Source organism: Haliotis rubra, unplaced genomic scaffold (genome assembly GCF_003918875.1).
Source record: "Haliotis rubra isolate DU_JTF1 unplaced genomic scaffold, ASM391887v1 Scf98, whole genome shotgun sequence".
NCBI classification, from domain to species: Eukaryota; Metazoa; Mollusca; class Gastropoda; order Lepetellida; family Haliotidae; genus Haliotis; species Haliotis rubra.
This window is the reverse complement of record NW_025767723.1, coordinates 1368286-1386868: the sequence shown is the minus strand read 5'-3', so window position 1 is coordinate 1386868 and position 18583 is coordinate 1368286. Positions and strand designations below refer to the sequence as shown.

At 39.3% G+C, this 18583-nt stretch overlaps 1 protein-coding gene across 1 annotated transcript in view; it reads right to left on the bottom strand.

Annotated features, from left to right (window-relative positions):
- Window positions 1-2673: 2673 nt before the first annotated feature.
- The window catches only part of LOC124265454 (feline leukemia virus subgroup C receptor-related protein 2-like), a 33558-nt gene continuing 17648 nt past the window's right edge, over window positions 2674-18583 (bottom strand). Inside the window, exons 6-11 of the mRNA XM_046700247.1 lie at window positions 17655-17758; window positions 13960-14070; window positions 11942-12047; window positions 10754-10865; window positions 9433-9476; window positions 2674-6712 (exon numbers count right to left, since the gene is read on the bottom strand). Coding sequence (XP_046556203.1) covers window positions 6626-6712; window positions 9433-9476; window positions 10754-10865; window positions 11942-12047; window positions 13960-14070; window positions 17655-17758 — 564 coding nt within the window. The 3' untranslated portion in view covers window positions 2674-6625. The remainder of the gene's footprint in view (window positions 6713-9432; window positions 9477-10753; window positions 10866-11941; window positions 12048-13959; window positions 14071-17654; window positions 17759-18583) is intronic.

Below are 18583 nucleotides of genomic sequence, written 5' to 3'. Positions count from 1 at the left end.
TAACGTTGCGCGATCAGCTCCACACAAGAAAGAGTTCAAATGACCAAAATTCCAGGGGGCTGAGAACTTCATGACTGCAGAACTCACACATACAGTAGGTAAACTGTAATACGCAACTCGAAATTATGATTTAAAGCTAATTATCATCGTAAAAAATATGTCACCAAAACGAGACAAATGAATCTCCTAGGCAGGGATATATAAAACACAATATATTTTATGTTCCCCGCGGTTGAAGGGATTTTAATGAGAATACACAGAATGCACAATGTGTTCAAAGGAAACGTGACCTCTTTCTATCAGATTAAGCAGTCTGAGGTGATGATGATCTCCGCATGCAAAGCAAACAGCAAAAGCAAAATCTCATGGGAGTCGCGAGAATTAAACGTTATCTCATACCCGGTTCCCACTCAACACAGACACAATGCGTTAATAAACAGCATTCCGCAATCGATTTGATGTCTGAATGGCCTATTTACAAATGTTCCCTGTATGTGTGACTGCAAGGACAAATGTTTCCATGCTAGTGGATGTTTACAAAGTAAAACTACGGGTCAAAGTTGCTAACACGGTTTAAATTGTGTACTTACGATTCACGGGTTTTCAAACAAGGGGCATAACTCCGCAAGGCTTAAGTCTCAAATCGTCGCCACTCGCCTCTTCAGCCTGTCCACTGTCTATGAAAGTTATTTGCGCAAATAAGACTAACCAATCAGCTGTTTGGTCAGAATATTATTGTCAGAGATAGTTTTAGATCTTACATACGTCTTGTGTCTAAACATAAAGATACGGTTAATTGTTCTATACTCCTGCTGCGGCCTGCATATCACCTTTAGTCGGATGTATTTGAAATAACATGAGCAACATGTGGAACTTTGCGTGAATGTAATTTATGGTAGCTGTCCGACCCGGATTCTATTCCGCAAATGGATACAAATTATGAAACCCATTTCTGACGCGGCGTAAAACTAAACTCATTCACTCAGAAAATGGTGGCTTGTCCCGGAATAGCACAGGGGTTCAAATCAAATCTTTATTTCTGATACTATGAGGCCACGGGCCTATGAGTACAAAAACACCTCATCGGTGCAGACATGAAATAAAATGTTAACAATGAAAGCATGTATAATATATACAATCTTAATATGACAAAATTGATTTCCTTTTTTCGAATGCATAAAACAGATATTTAGCAGTATTCAAGGAAATGTCTTCATTTTGGGATGATAACACCGGATTGAATTTTAGTATATTGGGGAAAAGATATTTACGTCTTAATTCAATGTAGGCTGGACAGATAAGTAAGAAGTGATATTCATTTTCAATTACGTTTAAGTTTCACATGTTGCATGTTCTTTGTTCCCGGGGAATGTTATAGTAACGTCCTCTTTCAATTTCTAAACTATGGGAACTTAACCTAAATCGTGATAAACAAGATCTATATTTGGATACAGTAATACGAGTTAAGTATGTTTCACAAGAAATCGTTAATTTAAAATTACAATACGTAACATTTTTGGGCTCTCAGATAAATCACTATGGCAAACTTGCCGAAAATTATCTTTCAGTCGTTGAAAAAACATTTTAACAAAAACGTTTTTATCTCCGTAAGTGTGTGATACCCAAACATCACCAAAACCTAATTTAAATATGATGTTTCTAACCTTGGTAACCCAGTTCTCATAGCCTTGCTCATCATACATACGCATCATATTGTAACGTTTTCGAGGCAAACGGCATCCAGGCATGTAAATAAGATTTAACCAATATTTAATACATTTTAAAACAGCAGATAGTTGGACAGGGGCTAGTCACCAATGGTAAGGGAGATCAATATGTGAACCATGCGATTCATTTTTAAATGGACAAAATAACGTGAGACACAAACTATCAGCCGAGGGGAATAACTGTAAATGTATCGAGTTCTGTATGTACTTTTTCTCGTACGCGAGTTGATATTAATTACTATTTGTTCAACAGCCAACTGTTTGTTCAATTACATCCCGACCTCGACATTCAATGCTGACAATAACGGACGACCTCGCCTACATGGGTTCTTCCAAGCCACCAGGGGTAGTAGTGTAGCCTGTGTTTAAAACATTCGCTCGTCACGCAGAAGGCCCTGTTTCGATTCCCCACATGGGTACAGTGTGTGAAGCCCATTTCTGTTGTTCTCCGCCGTGATAATGCTGGTATAATGCTAAAAGCGGCGTAAAACCATACTCAGTCAGTCCGAGCGATTTGTATTCTATTTCCAGATGAACGCCAGTATTCCCTTGATTGTATACGTGGCCTGTCAAAGGTTGCTACTTCAGTAGAGAAGGAAACATACAAATGTAGGAATAAAAACTTCTTGATTATTTTTCCTTCGATGACTGATTATTTAGCAATTATTTTTTTGTTTATGTAAAACATTTCTCGTCACTATATGGCTGAAATATTGCCGAGGTGACGTTAAATTCTAACTCACTCACTCACTCTTGATTATTTTATATACCGGATTACGATGCAGATTTGAACACCAAGCTGATGTTTATAAATATCAAGCTCAACGGCGTGGGACGTTGTCATAATATCATCCACCTGTTTGTCTTAGCGCTCCACTGCGTTCAGCTGACCTGTATACAGCTGGAATACTGCATTCCGCGGCGTAAAACAACAACCAATAAGACATTCATATATGACGTTTATGTACATAAAATATTCCCAATAAAAATGCAGATAAACAGATAAATGCCGATGAAGACGTTCAAGTATAAGCAAAATACCCATTATTAGATATGGATTTTGACAGCAATAATTATTGCCACATCCTTTGAAGCTCGAATACATTTGAAATAAATATGTACATTACTAAAATATGTATCTATAAATCATGCATGGATAAGTCAAACATTGCTTTGGAAAACTGACGAATCGCCCTGAGTTGAAATAAATATGGTACTATTTTGTCTCAAACACAAAATCCCTTTTCAAAGGCCTATATTAATGTCAAAACTAGTTAGAAAACTTACTGTAAGCTTTCAAGTGTGTTTGTGTTTTGCGCTATCAAAATGTGAGTACATATATTGTCCTCAACCTGTCTATACGATAACTGTATTCAAATCCTAAATGGAACAAAGGTTACAACTACTGTATTTAAATATTTGATGCAACCTCCCAATAGTCCCAAATCATTTGTAAATATACTCGTTGTTAGCCTCGTAATGAAATCACTGCTTAGATGTTTGCTTATGAACACTAACTTGAGATTATTACGTGTTAAACTTTATAATCAATTATGAGTTAAACGAGTTTAAAATTATTGGACAATTAACCTGTTAAGGGTATTACCGTCTCTTCATTCTATAAGTGTGATCAATTTCCTTCAACCATTCATCATCTTAGCCTATTTATGGGAAGTGACGTCGCACGTTAATCAGCCCTGAGTTAGCACCAAATTTCCTTCGCTCATTAGACGTTTTTGATTGGACGGCGATTTTTAGCGCATTAGTTCAAATCGGAATAAACGATCGATGATATCAATGGGACTTCTTTACACAAATCGATATGTGGTTAATTAACCATAACCAACGGGTATAGATCCAAGAATGATAAATTCCGAATCCGAGATTCGAACCCAGAATCCAGGTTATGAGACGTTTTGACAGAGTTATGGAGTTGAGCTGGTGTAGGGGTTATTCTAAATGACATTATATGTAAACCAGCAAATACAACATTGACCGTCGTCCTGACTTAGAAAGATTACAGCAGCGTTCAAGATCAACGGGAGACCTGACCCGTATCTCCACAAAATCTGCTATTAGCGATATCTAACATTAAACGCCTATCGCGATTATCATTAGACATCATGACGAACTTCACAGAAAAGATTCACTAAAGAGAATGAACAACCTCAAATTTCAAAAGAACCTAAATCGTGATATGCCAGGAAAATATAAATGTTTATGGTACGTCCACGTGACTGGTTTCAATATTTCAGTCGGAGTACTCTCGCCAGCATTACAACGCTTCAATCATAGATTACAGGAGACTCCAGATTGCTGAATGGAGACTCGGTCTGACCATTGTACCAGGTTCTGTCCCATACGTCGCACACGCCAGTCATACTCCGACTTTTCAGTTGTCACACAGACAACGATGACTACTTCAACTGACATCCAACCAGGCCTGTCCACGGGAGGTACAGGGAACTGAAGACGCATATGACGTGTATAACGTTTATATTCCATCAGATCATCATCATTAGATTGTACATATACTGTCAGCACGCCTGAACTAGCTACGTGGGTACAGCTACCTCACTTCTCATTTATCTTTTGGCTTATGGTCATGAATTAATCCGCGTCAGGTGACTTTGTCACGTGAACCTTTGGTCCAAAGACGGACAAAGTAAAATACACACCACCGGGTTAAGATAAGGAGCCAATCGCCATGACAACCATTTTGTGCTGAGCAAGCACACGGTGTGTAATACTGTGTAATACTACACTAAACACTTGCATCTACAGCGCTGATCTGATGCTGACACTTCCTGATGAGAACAACACAGGGACCACGAGCATATAAAACATGCAACTAAATAACTGATAATCAAATAAGAAGCGTCTCTAACGCAACCGGCAACGCGTTGCTTTTATGTGAAACCGTCACGCAATTAATTTCGAGATTAGATTCCGGATGGGCAGCGACTAGCGGAGCTACCTTGGTTCCTCAGATTTATCCCGACTAACTAGCACTGCAAGCACTTGAAATGGAACATAACTGTTGACAAAATGCTACATGTTACTGAAACCTTAACTAAAATTTAAACAAATATTATAGAATACCAAATTATTAATTAATGTTGATGTGTTTTGCACACATGGCATTGTAGCACCTCAGCTCATATAAACTGCGCGGCAAGAGAAAACTTGAAATTAACAAGACAATACAAACGTCATCAAAACGTTATAAGACAGAAAGTTATCGTCACACCACTGCACACGTAAGGTTCAACACAACAGTGACACCCGTATCAAATGCATTACCATCAAATGCCCGGTTCATTTAATCTTTAGTCATGGGTCACCGTATTTCTTTGGCCCTGCAGTTTATTGAGTCTTTTTATTCTGACAAATGTCATAAAATGATAATCATTACCCTGTATTCAATGCTATGGGCATCTTGCAGTCTTTGGCACGCTTTGATATCAACGATTGTTGAGACTTCATCAGCCACATAATACCGTTACAATACCGTTACAATACCGTTACATTCCATTTGAATCGATTCGCGTACACACAGACTCAAATAGTACATTCTAAGTAAGATTTCTCAGATAAATATTATCTTGGATTTCAGATATTTGACGGGGTGGTGGGGTAACCTGGTGGTTGAGGCGTTCGCCAAAGATCCGAGTTCGATTCCACACTTGGATACAATGTGTGAACCCAATTTCTGGTGTCTATCGCCGTGATATTGCTGAAATATTGCTAAAAGCAGTGTAAAACATCACTCACTCACTCACTCATATACCCGACGACAGCTAACAGGACCCTGCTCCACAAAGCCATGTTATCGTTAAGACGGTCGTAACGCCTATATGCCAACACAATATGCTAACCCTGAGATCACGTTGTGTAACGAGGCCGTTTGTCAGCAATATTGGTCCTGCGAACTGAAATGGTTGTGATATAAACAGAGATGGAATTAAGTGGCGTCATAAAGAACCATGTCACAGAACTCACCAAACATTATTCCGTGACACGCGCACATGCGGGGGTGCTAAATGCAAGTGAAATTCATCACCGTGAGCAAGGACAAAAAGGTCATGCAATTAAACAATGAGGTCTTTCAGTTGTTTCGGAATGAAATCAAGAGCCACGTTCGTATCCTTTTAAACATGTAAAACCACGAGCTCTTTAACTGTGATCTCCATTACAGGTGTGTGAAACACTGGCCAGCATTCAGCCCACCTCAGTCCCACATAGGTTATCTCTGTCACCACTCGCTGGAACCCATATTGAAATTTAGGCATGCGCATACCATATAACTAAACGCAGCTTGCCAGTCATTGCGATCTACATGCAATTGCCCAGAGTGTCCATCTTAATTCTTCATGCATATGTGTATACCACATATCCGTCTTGCATGGAATACATTATTTTTTTATAAAAGTTCGTCACGGTAGGAACTTCAAACGGAGGTATCTCACGTGAGACTGATTATATAACATCACTGTAAGATCGCCACTTCTGCCAGAGGTATTATCAAACTGGCGGACTAAACCGAGTAAATCCGAGTGTCGGAGATTTACGGATTTTGTTTTAGCTTCATAAACACATACGTCTGTAAATCACGCTCGCTTTTAACAGGCACACCACGTGGTCACCAGGAACATTATAGGAAAGACGAGCCGACCTGTAAAGGCAAACATTAATCTGAATCCACAAAAATGGAAACTGAATGCAAAAGGAGTCAAGTGAAGGTCAGAAAATTCCCACAAAGGTCAATATCATTTCTACTGGCCATTATAATATTTTCGGATAAAATTCAAGCCGACAGAATCATATCCGATTTAATGTCATTTTGATTTCGATAGCACACTCTGAATGTTGTGTTGTTCTCGCTGTGTTGAAGGTGGCTAGATGATTTCATGTGCTAGCTCCGCGTTCCTCTCTTCGTTGGTTTCTCGAACTTCAATCTCGATGTTGTCCAATTTGGCGAAAAACTGCAAGAAAATAAAAAAACGTTGTATGCACATGTAGGTGCCCCATTTAAATTACGCAGTGAAATATTGATGCATGAATGAAGCAAGGAGTTGTACCGCTTTCAGCAGTGGTGCAAGCATATTGCACATCGCACTTCACAGTACTCCCGCTAATGGATCAGTACTGCTGGTAATGATATACATTCCAGGAGCTTCCAAAAGAAACATTAAAATATATCAACATCTATTACAGCTCTGGTAGTAAACATCAAAGAATAACATATGGTCATCTAAACTGACGAACAAAAGAAAGTACAACAACAAAAAACAACAACTTTCAAACGTATTATATTTTGAAAAGTGTTTTGATTATGACAGATATTGTGTACGCGTTGCCAAGACCTCGTACACAGATATTTGTAGCGTACCCAGTTGTGTCGTTGAGAGCGTCTTACGTCACTGTGTTTTATCAGCAGGGCATACTGGAGTTACGAGCTGAATGGGCCACAAAACAGATGCTCGAGGACTGTTTAGCTCACTAATAGCGAATGTATCATTGTGTATTTGCCACGAAATATGTCCATGCGACGTTATCTGACTTGTGTTACGAACGCCAGTGGTTCCTTACGGTACACCGTAACAGTAAATTTCAATAGGGTTAGTAACACTGTAGATGACGTCATTGTGTCCGTCTAGGCCAGTCGGCTCCCTAAAGGGTTTTCACGAGTAACAATAATAGCCTTCACTCAAATATGACATACCTACGTGTTATCTTTGTGGCCTGGCGCCACACCAGTCCCGTAAATAACCAGTTTAACAAGCCAATCAGTGTCAGTGCCGGACCACCGGGAACTGAACCCAGTTTAATGGCACGTGGGTTTGACCAGCACGGGGTATTATGGGTCTAATATTCCCCGGAAATCCCACGGGGATACTAGTATCTGACGTGACTGTATTACAGTTGATAATGTCATACTTGTCGCACATAACGCCAGAACAGGACCGTGGCAATGGTAACCAATCCCACTAACATACAATACGCAGGGACTGACTGTGATAAGGAGAAACCCAGTAAGAACTTGGTGGTAGATTAGACTTATTATAGAGACGATGTGCTATCGTTTCCAGATGGGTGGGGATCTTGCTTTCAGTCACAGGTTTAAGCCAAGCCCGACTGAGAACAACTGACCATTTTTAACATTAACCAAATGTGACGTGGACATAACGTAACCATGGTTTGTTTGTTGTTTAACGCTGCACTCAGCAATATTCCAGCTATATGGCGGCGGTCTGTACATAATCCGAGTCTGGACCAGGCAGTCCTACAGCATGAGCATCGATCTACATCAATTGGGATACGATGACATGTGTCAGCCAAGTCAGCGAGCCTGACCATCCGATCCCGTTAGTTGCCTCTTACGACAAGCAAGGATTACTGAAGACAAATTCTAACCCGGATCTTCACGTAACCATGACACCCTGTGCATGTACAACAAGACAGATAACCCCAATGGAAAAACTCTCTGATCCTGTTTGAATTCCGTACCCGATCACCAGCAACCTCTGCCTGCAGTCGATGTCAATTGAGTAAGTGAGTGAGTGAGTTTGGTTTTACGCCGCTTTTAGCAATATTCCAGCAATATCACGGCAGGGGGACACCAGAAATGGGCTTCACACATTTTGCCCATGTGGGCAATCGAACCCGGGTCTTCGGCGTGACGAGCGAACGCTTTAACCACTAGGCTACCCCACCGCCCCTGTCAATTGAATAGATCGGGTACGACGCTCATAGCTCAGAGGTCGATCTGTGGAATAACAGGTAATGGGTTGGAATGAGGAGGTTTCGACGCCATGGGGAGTTTCGAAAAATAACAATCACTTGTTTGTCTGATCCGATTTTATGCAGGCTACAGTCATAAATATTGCTCACTGAAAGCCTCAGTGTCGCTAATTTCAAAGGGAGACATTTGTGTTTACATGCCACTGAGCCTCGACGGAATAAGTCGTTGTTGATACTGTCAACCACTGGCTTAATTTGTCCAGGCTCGACAAAGTTCTGCTCTCGCTGACTGCTGCGTCAATCAATGTGGGATGTGAAACTTTGAGAGAACTAAAACATGTTCCATTTCCTCATGGCCCAGATATAAATCATATTTATATTGTAAAACCTTGAGGTTTTCTGTAAATTGGTTAAGAACCTGATGAAATGGGTTAGAAGCCCGAACATCTCTTGGATCATTCCCCATGAATAAGTTTCCCATCTCAAAGCCAAATTTGAATAATAAAGAGTGATTATATTTGACAAATTGGATACCGCTATATTGACAAATATGTTTTATCAAGTTATCAGTTTTGTGGGTTTTAGTGTACTCGATGCTCGAAAGATTTCCCGTTTGAAACACCGGCTAATATTTTCTATCGATGGAACACAGTCATCACCAAGATGGTTTCACGTAGATAACGGCGTGGACCAATCAGAATGGAACATTCCCGAACGTCAATGTAAAATACTCAATAATATCCGCACATTTGAAAACACGTAATGTTTATCACTTAATTCAACTTCAGTAACAACTAAACGAATGTGACCTTTAAAAAGAGTCAGGATTCCTGCTATTTGAGGTGACTTTCATGAACAACACTCGCGTAACAAAGCTGAAAATTGATGAAAAACCCCTGTTTTCTATGCGTTCCCATCTGTATCAGTCATCAAGTTGGCTGTGTTATTTACATCAACATACCTCCTTCTCAGCTTTCTGTCGCCTGTAGTCCGCTTTGATGAATGCTACAAGAAAAATAACATACGTTATGTCAGCCTTATCGACCTAGTTTTCCGATAACCTTCCATAACATATGTTATACTTGGGATTGCAATTCGTTTAGACTAACACCAATTCTCTGAATATATACTTTTTACAGTAACAAATAAACCTATTGAAATTATAGAGGAGCCCGGTGAGATGAGATGAGTGATTCAGAACCTGAGGAAATCTAGACTTGCTTCCTTTACAGCTTTAGCATCGCAGGGAGGGCTAGGCTGTAGGGAAAATTCAGGGACTGTGAGGCAGACCACACTTCGTTCTCTACCGTCAGATCAGTCCCCAATATAACGTCCTATATACCGTAACGTTACATTTTACCACTTTCTAAATGGCATCGTGTATTCATAACCTTCCACAATAGAAACATAGATTCATCTCCTATTGCCAAATCTAGATACGTTTATATCCACATACCTACACAAATACACAATCTTCAGGTGTTATATTTTATTTTAAAATTTTCATTCTTTTCAGAGACAACTTAAACATTGTTTTTACTAAATGAAACTAATAGTACAATGATTGTCCTGAAAAGAAACTGCTTCATTTAAGTGCTTCATTTAAATCACCAATCAAACTGTGAAACATAAAATGCATGGTCTGATCCACATGAATCATTAGAATAAGGCTGAATGTCTGAAAATATAATTATCATTTTGTTAGAAACAAGCGTCTCCATTGTCACTGAAAAGCAGCCGTAGTGAGATGGGTGATTCAGGAGAAATATGTAGTAATTTAAGATTTACTTAATTTGGGGGTATAGGTTTAGAGTAAGGGCAGTGCTGAAGGCGCAATATGGTGTTTCAGGGATGGGAAACAGACTAAGGTATGATAATCTCAGGAGCTAAGGACGCTAGTAGTCTGTCTCACAGTCCCTGAACCACATTAATTTCACTACTGCCAAGCCCTCTCTGCAGTGCTAAAGCTCTAAATAAAGCAAGTCTAGATTTCCTCAGGTTCAGGTTCTGGATCTCTGGTCTCCCTAGGGCTCCTTTTCAATATAAATGGGCTTGTTTATTACTATCAAAATTATATATATTCAGAGACTAAGCCTTAGTCTAGGACGCTAGATACGCTCATCCTTTGTGATTAAACCTTCTCAGCTGGTGGCTGTGAATGATTAATGGTTTTCTACCGAGAGCAAGTAGCAAACTAAATCTATGGGAAATAAGGCTTAAATAATACAGATTTATAGCTCTTGAGTTTAGACGGTTAAATAAGAAGGACACATGTTGCCTACCCGTCATGATGCTGCCGACCAATAGAGCCACAGCCAGCGTAAGGTTGCCAGCGAGCACTCCAAGACGGTTCATTATCGCCCGCATCCCGATCGTAAAGATGATGCCAAAAAACTGTAAAATCGATTGAATAATACATCAAGTATTGATCGTTCTAGTGGCAGTACCGGCGTCCAAACAGTTTAACTGTCTGAGTGGTCAGGATGGTAAACACTCGATAAGACAATCTATAAAAGGTAAGTGTTTTCCAGGCAGTAATATGTTCCTGGAATTGGTATATATTGCAAGAGTGGTTCAATGCGGAATTACTGTGCATCCCTAGTTCTGTAGCTATTCTGGGATGCGGTCTATAAAACATTTACAGGTTCAAGGATTTAGGGTGATATCCTTTTGATATTAGCGCATACATCTTCTCCATGGGGACGAATGATCAGGTTTTTTGACAGCCCCTGTAGGAGGCATTCAAACACAGCAATCTGCTTACCCAAATTAACATACTAAATGCATATGACAACCTGATGTTTAATGGTGACACGACACACAAATACACACAAGGCATTCATGGAGGTTAGCAACATTCCAGCACAAACCCCGTTGGGCATCAGAAGTCAGCTTTACACATTGTTCACATGTGGGGAATCGAACCCAGGGCTGTGACGTGATGACACTTCCACCACTGGGCTATGCCACAATGTACTTAGTACAACAGTCAGCACTGAATCATATTCTATAAACCTATGTGACATCATACTGAGAACAAGATACAAACCAACCACGGCATGCTAAAATATGACACGTTAGAGGAAACATAACTCGTTACTTTAATTTTCTTCCTAAGACTGATACCTCTGTTAAAACACATAGAGCAACGCATTCGTAATTAGGGACACCTGTCGTGGATCACGAAGGGGCCTTTAGACCCGTCACACAGCTGTGGCAGATTGACAATTAATGCTCTTCATGTGCAGATTTAATTTCCTTATCATAACAATATGATTTGTTTCAGTGTTCTGGTTGATTACATAAGCAAATACGTCTAACTCAAGTATGACAAATTATTTTATTAATTTTCGTAACTATTCAGATTACATCAGACTGTTTGTGAGACAATTTTTTAAGTAGGACTACTACGTTGAAATAACTAAAATGCAAAACAACACCGTAACACGTGGCAAAGAAGTATTTCTCACCTGAGCAGATGCATTGAGAAGACCAGAAGAAGTGCCTTCGCCTTCGGGAAATGTAATTTCTGCCGCAAACTCAAAGCCCACTGGCAGATAACCCGTCATGAAAAAACTGAAATCGGGAGACATAATGATTGATAACGACAACGGGATACATTCACTCATTGTACAACAGTAAAGGTGTATATTTACTCATTGTACAACAGCAAAGGTGTATATTCACTCATTGTACAACAACAACGGGATACATTCACTCATTGTACAACAGTAAAGGTGTATATTTACTCATTGTACAACAGTAAAGGTGTATATTTACTCATTGTACAACAGCAAAGGTGTATATTTACTCATTGTACAACAGCAAAGGTGTATATTTACTCATTGTACAACAGCAAAGGTGTATATTCACTCTCAGGTGTATATTTACTCATTGTACAACAGCAAAGGTGTATATTTACTCATTGTACAACAGCAAAGGTGTATATTTACTCATTGTACAACAGCAAAGGTGTATATTTACTCATTGTACAACAGCAAACAACATTGTACAACAGCAAAGGTGTATATTTACTCATTGTACAACAGCAAAGGTGTATATTTACTCATTGTACAACAGCAAAGGTGTATATTTACTCATTGTACAACAGCAAAGGTGTATATTTACTCATTGTACAACAGCAAAGGTGTATATTTACTCATTGTACAACAGCAAAGGTGTATATTTACTCATTGTACAACAGCAGAGGTGTATATTTACTCATTGTACAACAGCAAAGGTGTATATATTTACTCATTGTACAACAGCAAAGGTGTATATTTACTCATTGTACAACAGCAGAGGTGTATATTTACTCATTGTACAACAGCAAAGGTGTATATTACTCACTCAAAGGTGTATTGTACAACAGCAAAGGTGTATATTTACTCATTGTACAACAGCAAAGGTGTATATTTACTCATTGTACAACAGCAAGGTGTATATTTACTCATTGTACAACAGCAAAGGTGTATATTCACTCATTGTACAACAGCAAAGGTGTATATTTACTCATTGTACAACAGCAAAGGTGTATATTTACTCATTGTACAACAGCAAAGGTGTATATTTACTCATTGTACAACAGCAAAGGTGTATATTTACTCATTGTACAACAGCAAAGGTGTATATTCACTCATTGTACGAGGTGATTGATTGCCGCTCAATCCGGACAGAATAGTTGCATGATCCATTTAAATCCATACTAGATGAACACAATGTTGTTTACAGTGCCAGAAACCTTCTTCTTGTTAAAACACAACTGCACCTTTTATTGTTTATTTGGGCAACCAAGCAGCTACTGAAGCACTTACTGCGTCATACCAGCTTTGTTCCTTCACATTAAACAGTTAGCCCCAATACATACACGGAAAATGTGTAATGGGTTCTTTTGCAGTGAGGAGTTGAAACGACTGAGTGAGTATGGTTTTACGCCGGTTTTAGCAATATTCCAACTATATCACGGCGGGGAACACCCAAAATGGGTTTCACACTTTGTACCCATGTGGGGATTGAACCCGGGTATTCAGCGTGACGAGCGGACGCTTTAACCATTAGGCTACCCAACGCTCACTAGATAAAACGACTTGTCACATAGGTCAGACTGACTGACTGACTGAGTTTGGTTTTACGCCGCTTTTAGCAATATTCCAGCAACATCACGGCGGGGGACACCAGAAATGGGCTTCACACATTTTACCCATGTGGGGATTCGAACCCGGGTCTTCGGCGTGACGAGCCAACGCTTTAACCACTAGGCTACCCCACCGCCCCCACATAGGTCGGAAGGAATGCAGCCTCCACAACATCGACGGCCGTCCCGCACGGCGTCATCACATGTACCGTGAGTAATAAAACGACCGTGCTTGTGGGATATACGGAAGTCGGAGACCTGTATCACGTGATTCCTCCCACTTGGCAAGCCATGACTGGACCCAATACCGTTGAATGCGGCGTAAAATAACACTCACACCAAGTACATACTCACCCTAATGCTCCACCTGTTAGGAATACGATCCAGATGTGCCCCAGATTCATGGTGAATGTGAACACAACCATGCCCACCATTGACAGGATGTAGATTGTGAGCGAGGTGCCCCTGGAAACATCATCCCATAGTATAATATACAGTATATTACCAATAAGGAAAATAAGTGGAATGAAATAAAATTGCCTTTCTAACAGCACAATCCTGATCAATGACATTTGTGATGAGGAAATAAGAAGGTCTTTAGGTGGTAAATCTCTTGTTGGTTGTAGATCAAATAATGCAATATCTACATCAGCCTGATTTGAGAGACATTTACTGTTTTTAAAGTCTTATTGAAATTCAATTAACCTTTGTAAAAAATAAAACGCTGATAACGAACTGCCGGGTTTATCGAATTATTTGTCTTTATGCCCCGGCCACTTGATGTATATTTTACTTGAAATAACGAATTACTTAGTGGTCATACTTAGTGGTCCCTTGAAGATATGATACGTTATAACCGTAGATTACTGTTTACAATTAAATATGTTGGTATGTACATTCTTCCCCCGTTCATACAAAGATTTAAAGGCACAATGTCACACATTTTCGACAATATTTTGGCCTATATTATATATATTGGGGCATATGCAGTCGCTTTAGCTTCCTATTGATGCAATAAAAGACTTATTATCCCTTACGACCTGCCTGAAATCGATAATTGAAACATTGAGGCAAACAGCTTCCAAACAGAGAACACTTGCCATATATGGAATGTAAACTATTATTGCTTCACGCACGCGGTGTTGCAGGTGTTTGCCGACTTGGTTTCAATCACAAGTTGTGCGTAGGATATTCGTAAAGAGCGCTCCAAGGGACATAACTCTATGGGGTTCGCTTGAAATAATGTTTGGTCGGTAGAGGGCGCGAGAGTCGATTTTATACAACATTGCATTAATTCATTCGTAATTTTTAATTTAATATTGTAATGTAAATACTTTTTTTTAGGGAATAAATAATAGGGTAGCTTCCCTGAGGGCTTATAATTAGTATTATTGAGAGAAATGCATTATTTATTTTTGGAGAAGTGTGGGGTCATATAGTGCCTTTAACCATCGACGCTGACAAGCCGATCAGAAAGTTCCTATAACCAGACATGATGCGTTCACGGTTATTCAGACAGAAATGTAGAATAAGATGAAAAAAAAAGAGACTGACTGGTGAAAGACGTGCAAAATCTGCACAGATCTCCCCAAACTCACCACAGATCTCCCCAAACTCCCCACAGATCTCCCCCGTCACTCATGTCTGGCGTATCCAGGAACTATTATCGTATAATCCATGTGGGACGTCGCGAATTCAAACCATTTAATCTCCGTTATTTCAGATCTATCAGGTCAAGCCAAATTGTATATTTACAGAGTGTTACCGGACGGAAATTTTGTTTTCTTTACCTAGAACTGTTGCACTTCAAGTTGCATGAGATGCTAAAGAGTATGGCTGGTTTAATCATAAACCACATTTCAGTTGTAGACAAGGTAGTATGAACACCACATCAATGTTTGAGATTTTCAAGGTAGTATGAACACCACATCAATGTTAGAGATTTTGAAGGTAGTATGAACACCGCATCAATGTTAGAAATTTTCAAGGTAGTATGAACACCACATCAATGTTACAGATTTTCAAGGTAGTGTGAACACCACATCAATGTTACAGATTTTCAAGGTAGTATGAACACCACATCAATGTTACTGATTTTCAAGGTAGTATGAAAGTAACAAGTTCAAAACACGTGTGTAACAAGTACAAAATATACAAATAGTAAAATGTTCTGGAAAAGCAATCTATTTTAATATGTCTTGTCTTATGTTCCTGTTTGGGGTCAATTCATAACATCTTAAACAATAATACAATTGCCAGTGAAAAGGTTCACATTTTCACAAGTCCATGATTTATTTATAGTCACCACTGGGTCAAGGGTTGAAAGTAGTTCCTATGCAAATTAGCCAAGTCTTAATGAGGTCAGGTCTGCTGTCTTGTCCTTGGTTTTTATTGGCTGAAGATGTGCAGCATCTTGATTGGATGTTGACTTAAGTTGCATTTGGAAAGTGTGAAGTTTGTTCACTTGCTGTCTTTCTCCCAACCTGGCAAGGTGGTTGGAAAGTCATAGATGGAGGATTTTGACTTTGGTGAATTACAGGTTAGTTACACTTGGTTTTATATAAAAGGAATAAACTACAAAAATATGTTTAATTGTTGAAAGGTTAATTCAGTATTTATTGTAACTGAATTTATGCATTTGGTGGAGGTATATTTTGACCTATGGTTAGAAATTGTTGGTGTCAATAATTTCACTTACAATTGATTCAGATTAATGTTTGAGTCCAAACAGATTGTACGTTTACATTACTGGTGAGAATTAGCATTGCTATGCTAATTAAAACATACATATTTTAGGTCCTTGGTGTTTTGTTGGTGCCTCACAACATGTGGCCAGTTTGAAGCACGTTGTCCCATAGATGGTAAGACACGTTGATGTTTCATTGTTTTAAAGATGCCAAATGTGTTCCATAATTCCTAAGGATCTTAATATGAAACTGAACCATTGATTTTGTGATGTCAATTTGTTTTGAGTTCTTTTATATGTTCAGTGGTAGAGCTGTGATTGTTAATTATCTGAACAATGTGCAATGAAATGAATGTGATAAAATAGGTATTTTGATGGAGTGTTATATATTCATATACATTGTTTCAGACTTGTATTATTTATACAAACTACAGTAATAAAAAGGAAATTGCAGCCTCAACGGAGTTGTGTCGTTGTGAAAGAGCCATCCCCGTTACGTGAACACCACATCAATGTTAGAGATTTTCAAGGTAGTATGAACACCACATCAATGTTAGAGATTTTCAAGGTAGTATGAACACCACATCAATGTTACAGATTTTCAAGGTAGTGTGAACACCACATCAATGTTACAGATTTTCAAGGTAGTATGAACACCACATCAATGTTACAGATTTTCAAGGTAGTATGAACACCACATCAATGTTACAGATTTTCAAGGTAGTATGAACACCACATCAATGTTACAGATTTTCAAGGTAGTATGAACACCACATCAATGTTACAGATTTTCAAGGTAGTATGAACACCACATCGATGTTACAGATTTTCAAGGTAGTATGAACACCACATCAATGTTACAGATTTTCAAGGTAGTATGAACAGCACATCAATGTTACAGATTTTCAAGGTAGTATGAACACCACATCAATGTTACAGATTTTCAAGGTAGTATGAACACCACATCAATGTTACAGATTGTCTGCACCCAGTCACTCGGTTTTGCTTCAAACAAAGACAGTTCCTTCTATGGTTAGCTTAGGCTTTCTATATTCCAATCCATGCATTGAATACTGTTCGAAGGGGTGTTAAACTTTACACTCACTCACTCCAAATTGTACACACTACTGGCTCACTCGTTCACCCACCCACGCATCACGCCACGCATCCGTCACCCACTCACTAACTCACCTACGCATTAGTCCACGCATCCGTCAATCACTCACTCACTAACTCACCCACGCACTAGTCCACGCATCCGTCACTCACTCACTAACTCACCTACGCACTAGTCCACGCATCCGTCAATCACTCACTCACTAACTCACCCACGCACTAGTCCACGCATCCTTCACTCACTCACTTGAATGTCTTCGTCTTGTCCAGCCATATTCCAGCCACCACTGACCCCAGCACCCCTGCCAGGACGATAGTCAGACCAATACGACCAGCGTTTTGTTCCTGACCCTGAAATGGATGAGGCACATCAGATAGAGATAATATGATGAATTAATGAAATGAAGTGTAACACGTCATTCACTGTTACGATGGCGACCCGTACGTCAAAATGTAATATATACCAGACAGAGCCGGTGATGATGTCGTTAGCACAATACTGATGAGGATGGCACGATCCGAAATGTTTATTTTTCAAACTATAAATACTTCAGAATAAAACTATACATACAAAAAGCTTTCTCAATACACACAAAAACATATATTAACTGAAACAACAGTCTCATTACTACTGCCATTCTTAAATGACACTTAAAACATTCAACAGCCATTACCTCCTGTTTTCAGGGTGGATATGATGATAATGATGTGCATTATTATTAACATTGTTCTTGTTACAGTATTATCATGATTACTAAGAACACGAAGTTTTCGGATTTATACAAGGTCCTTTGGATATACAGATTCTTTATTACAATATATGCGACGCTGTTCATCAAACCAACTTATAAATGACACTCAAAAAAGTTCTATTTATATATGTTGTAATGTAGATATACAGAGAACAGGCTACAAATCGGGAGAAGTTAAGCAACGCTGGTGGCGGACAGTAGGTGGATGGGTGGCTCTGTCCAGCAGCTTCATTGAACAGCGTGGCTAAGAATTTCTGGCGATGCCATATACTGCGGTATATACTGCAGCCTCCATCTTATACAAGTGATTTTATTTGAAATATAGCTCTGTTCACCCACCAAGAGCTGAATGGGTACCCGGTTTGTATACTCCCCAGTGAGTCGAGAATGAAACTCGAGCGCACCCAAAATCATTGACGGACAT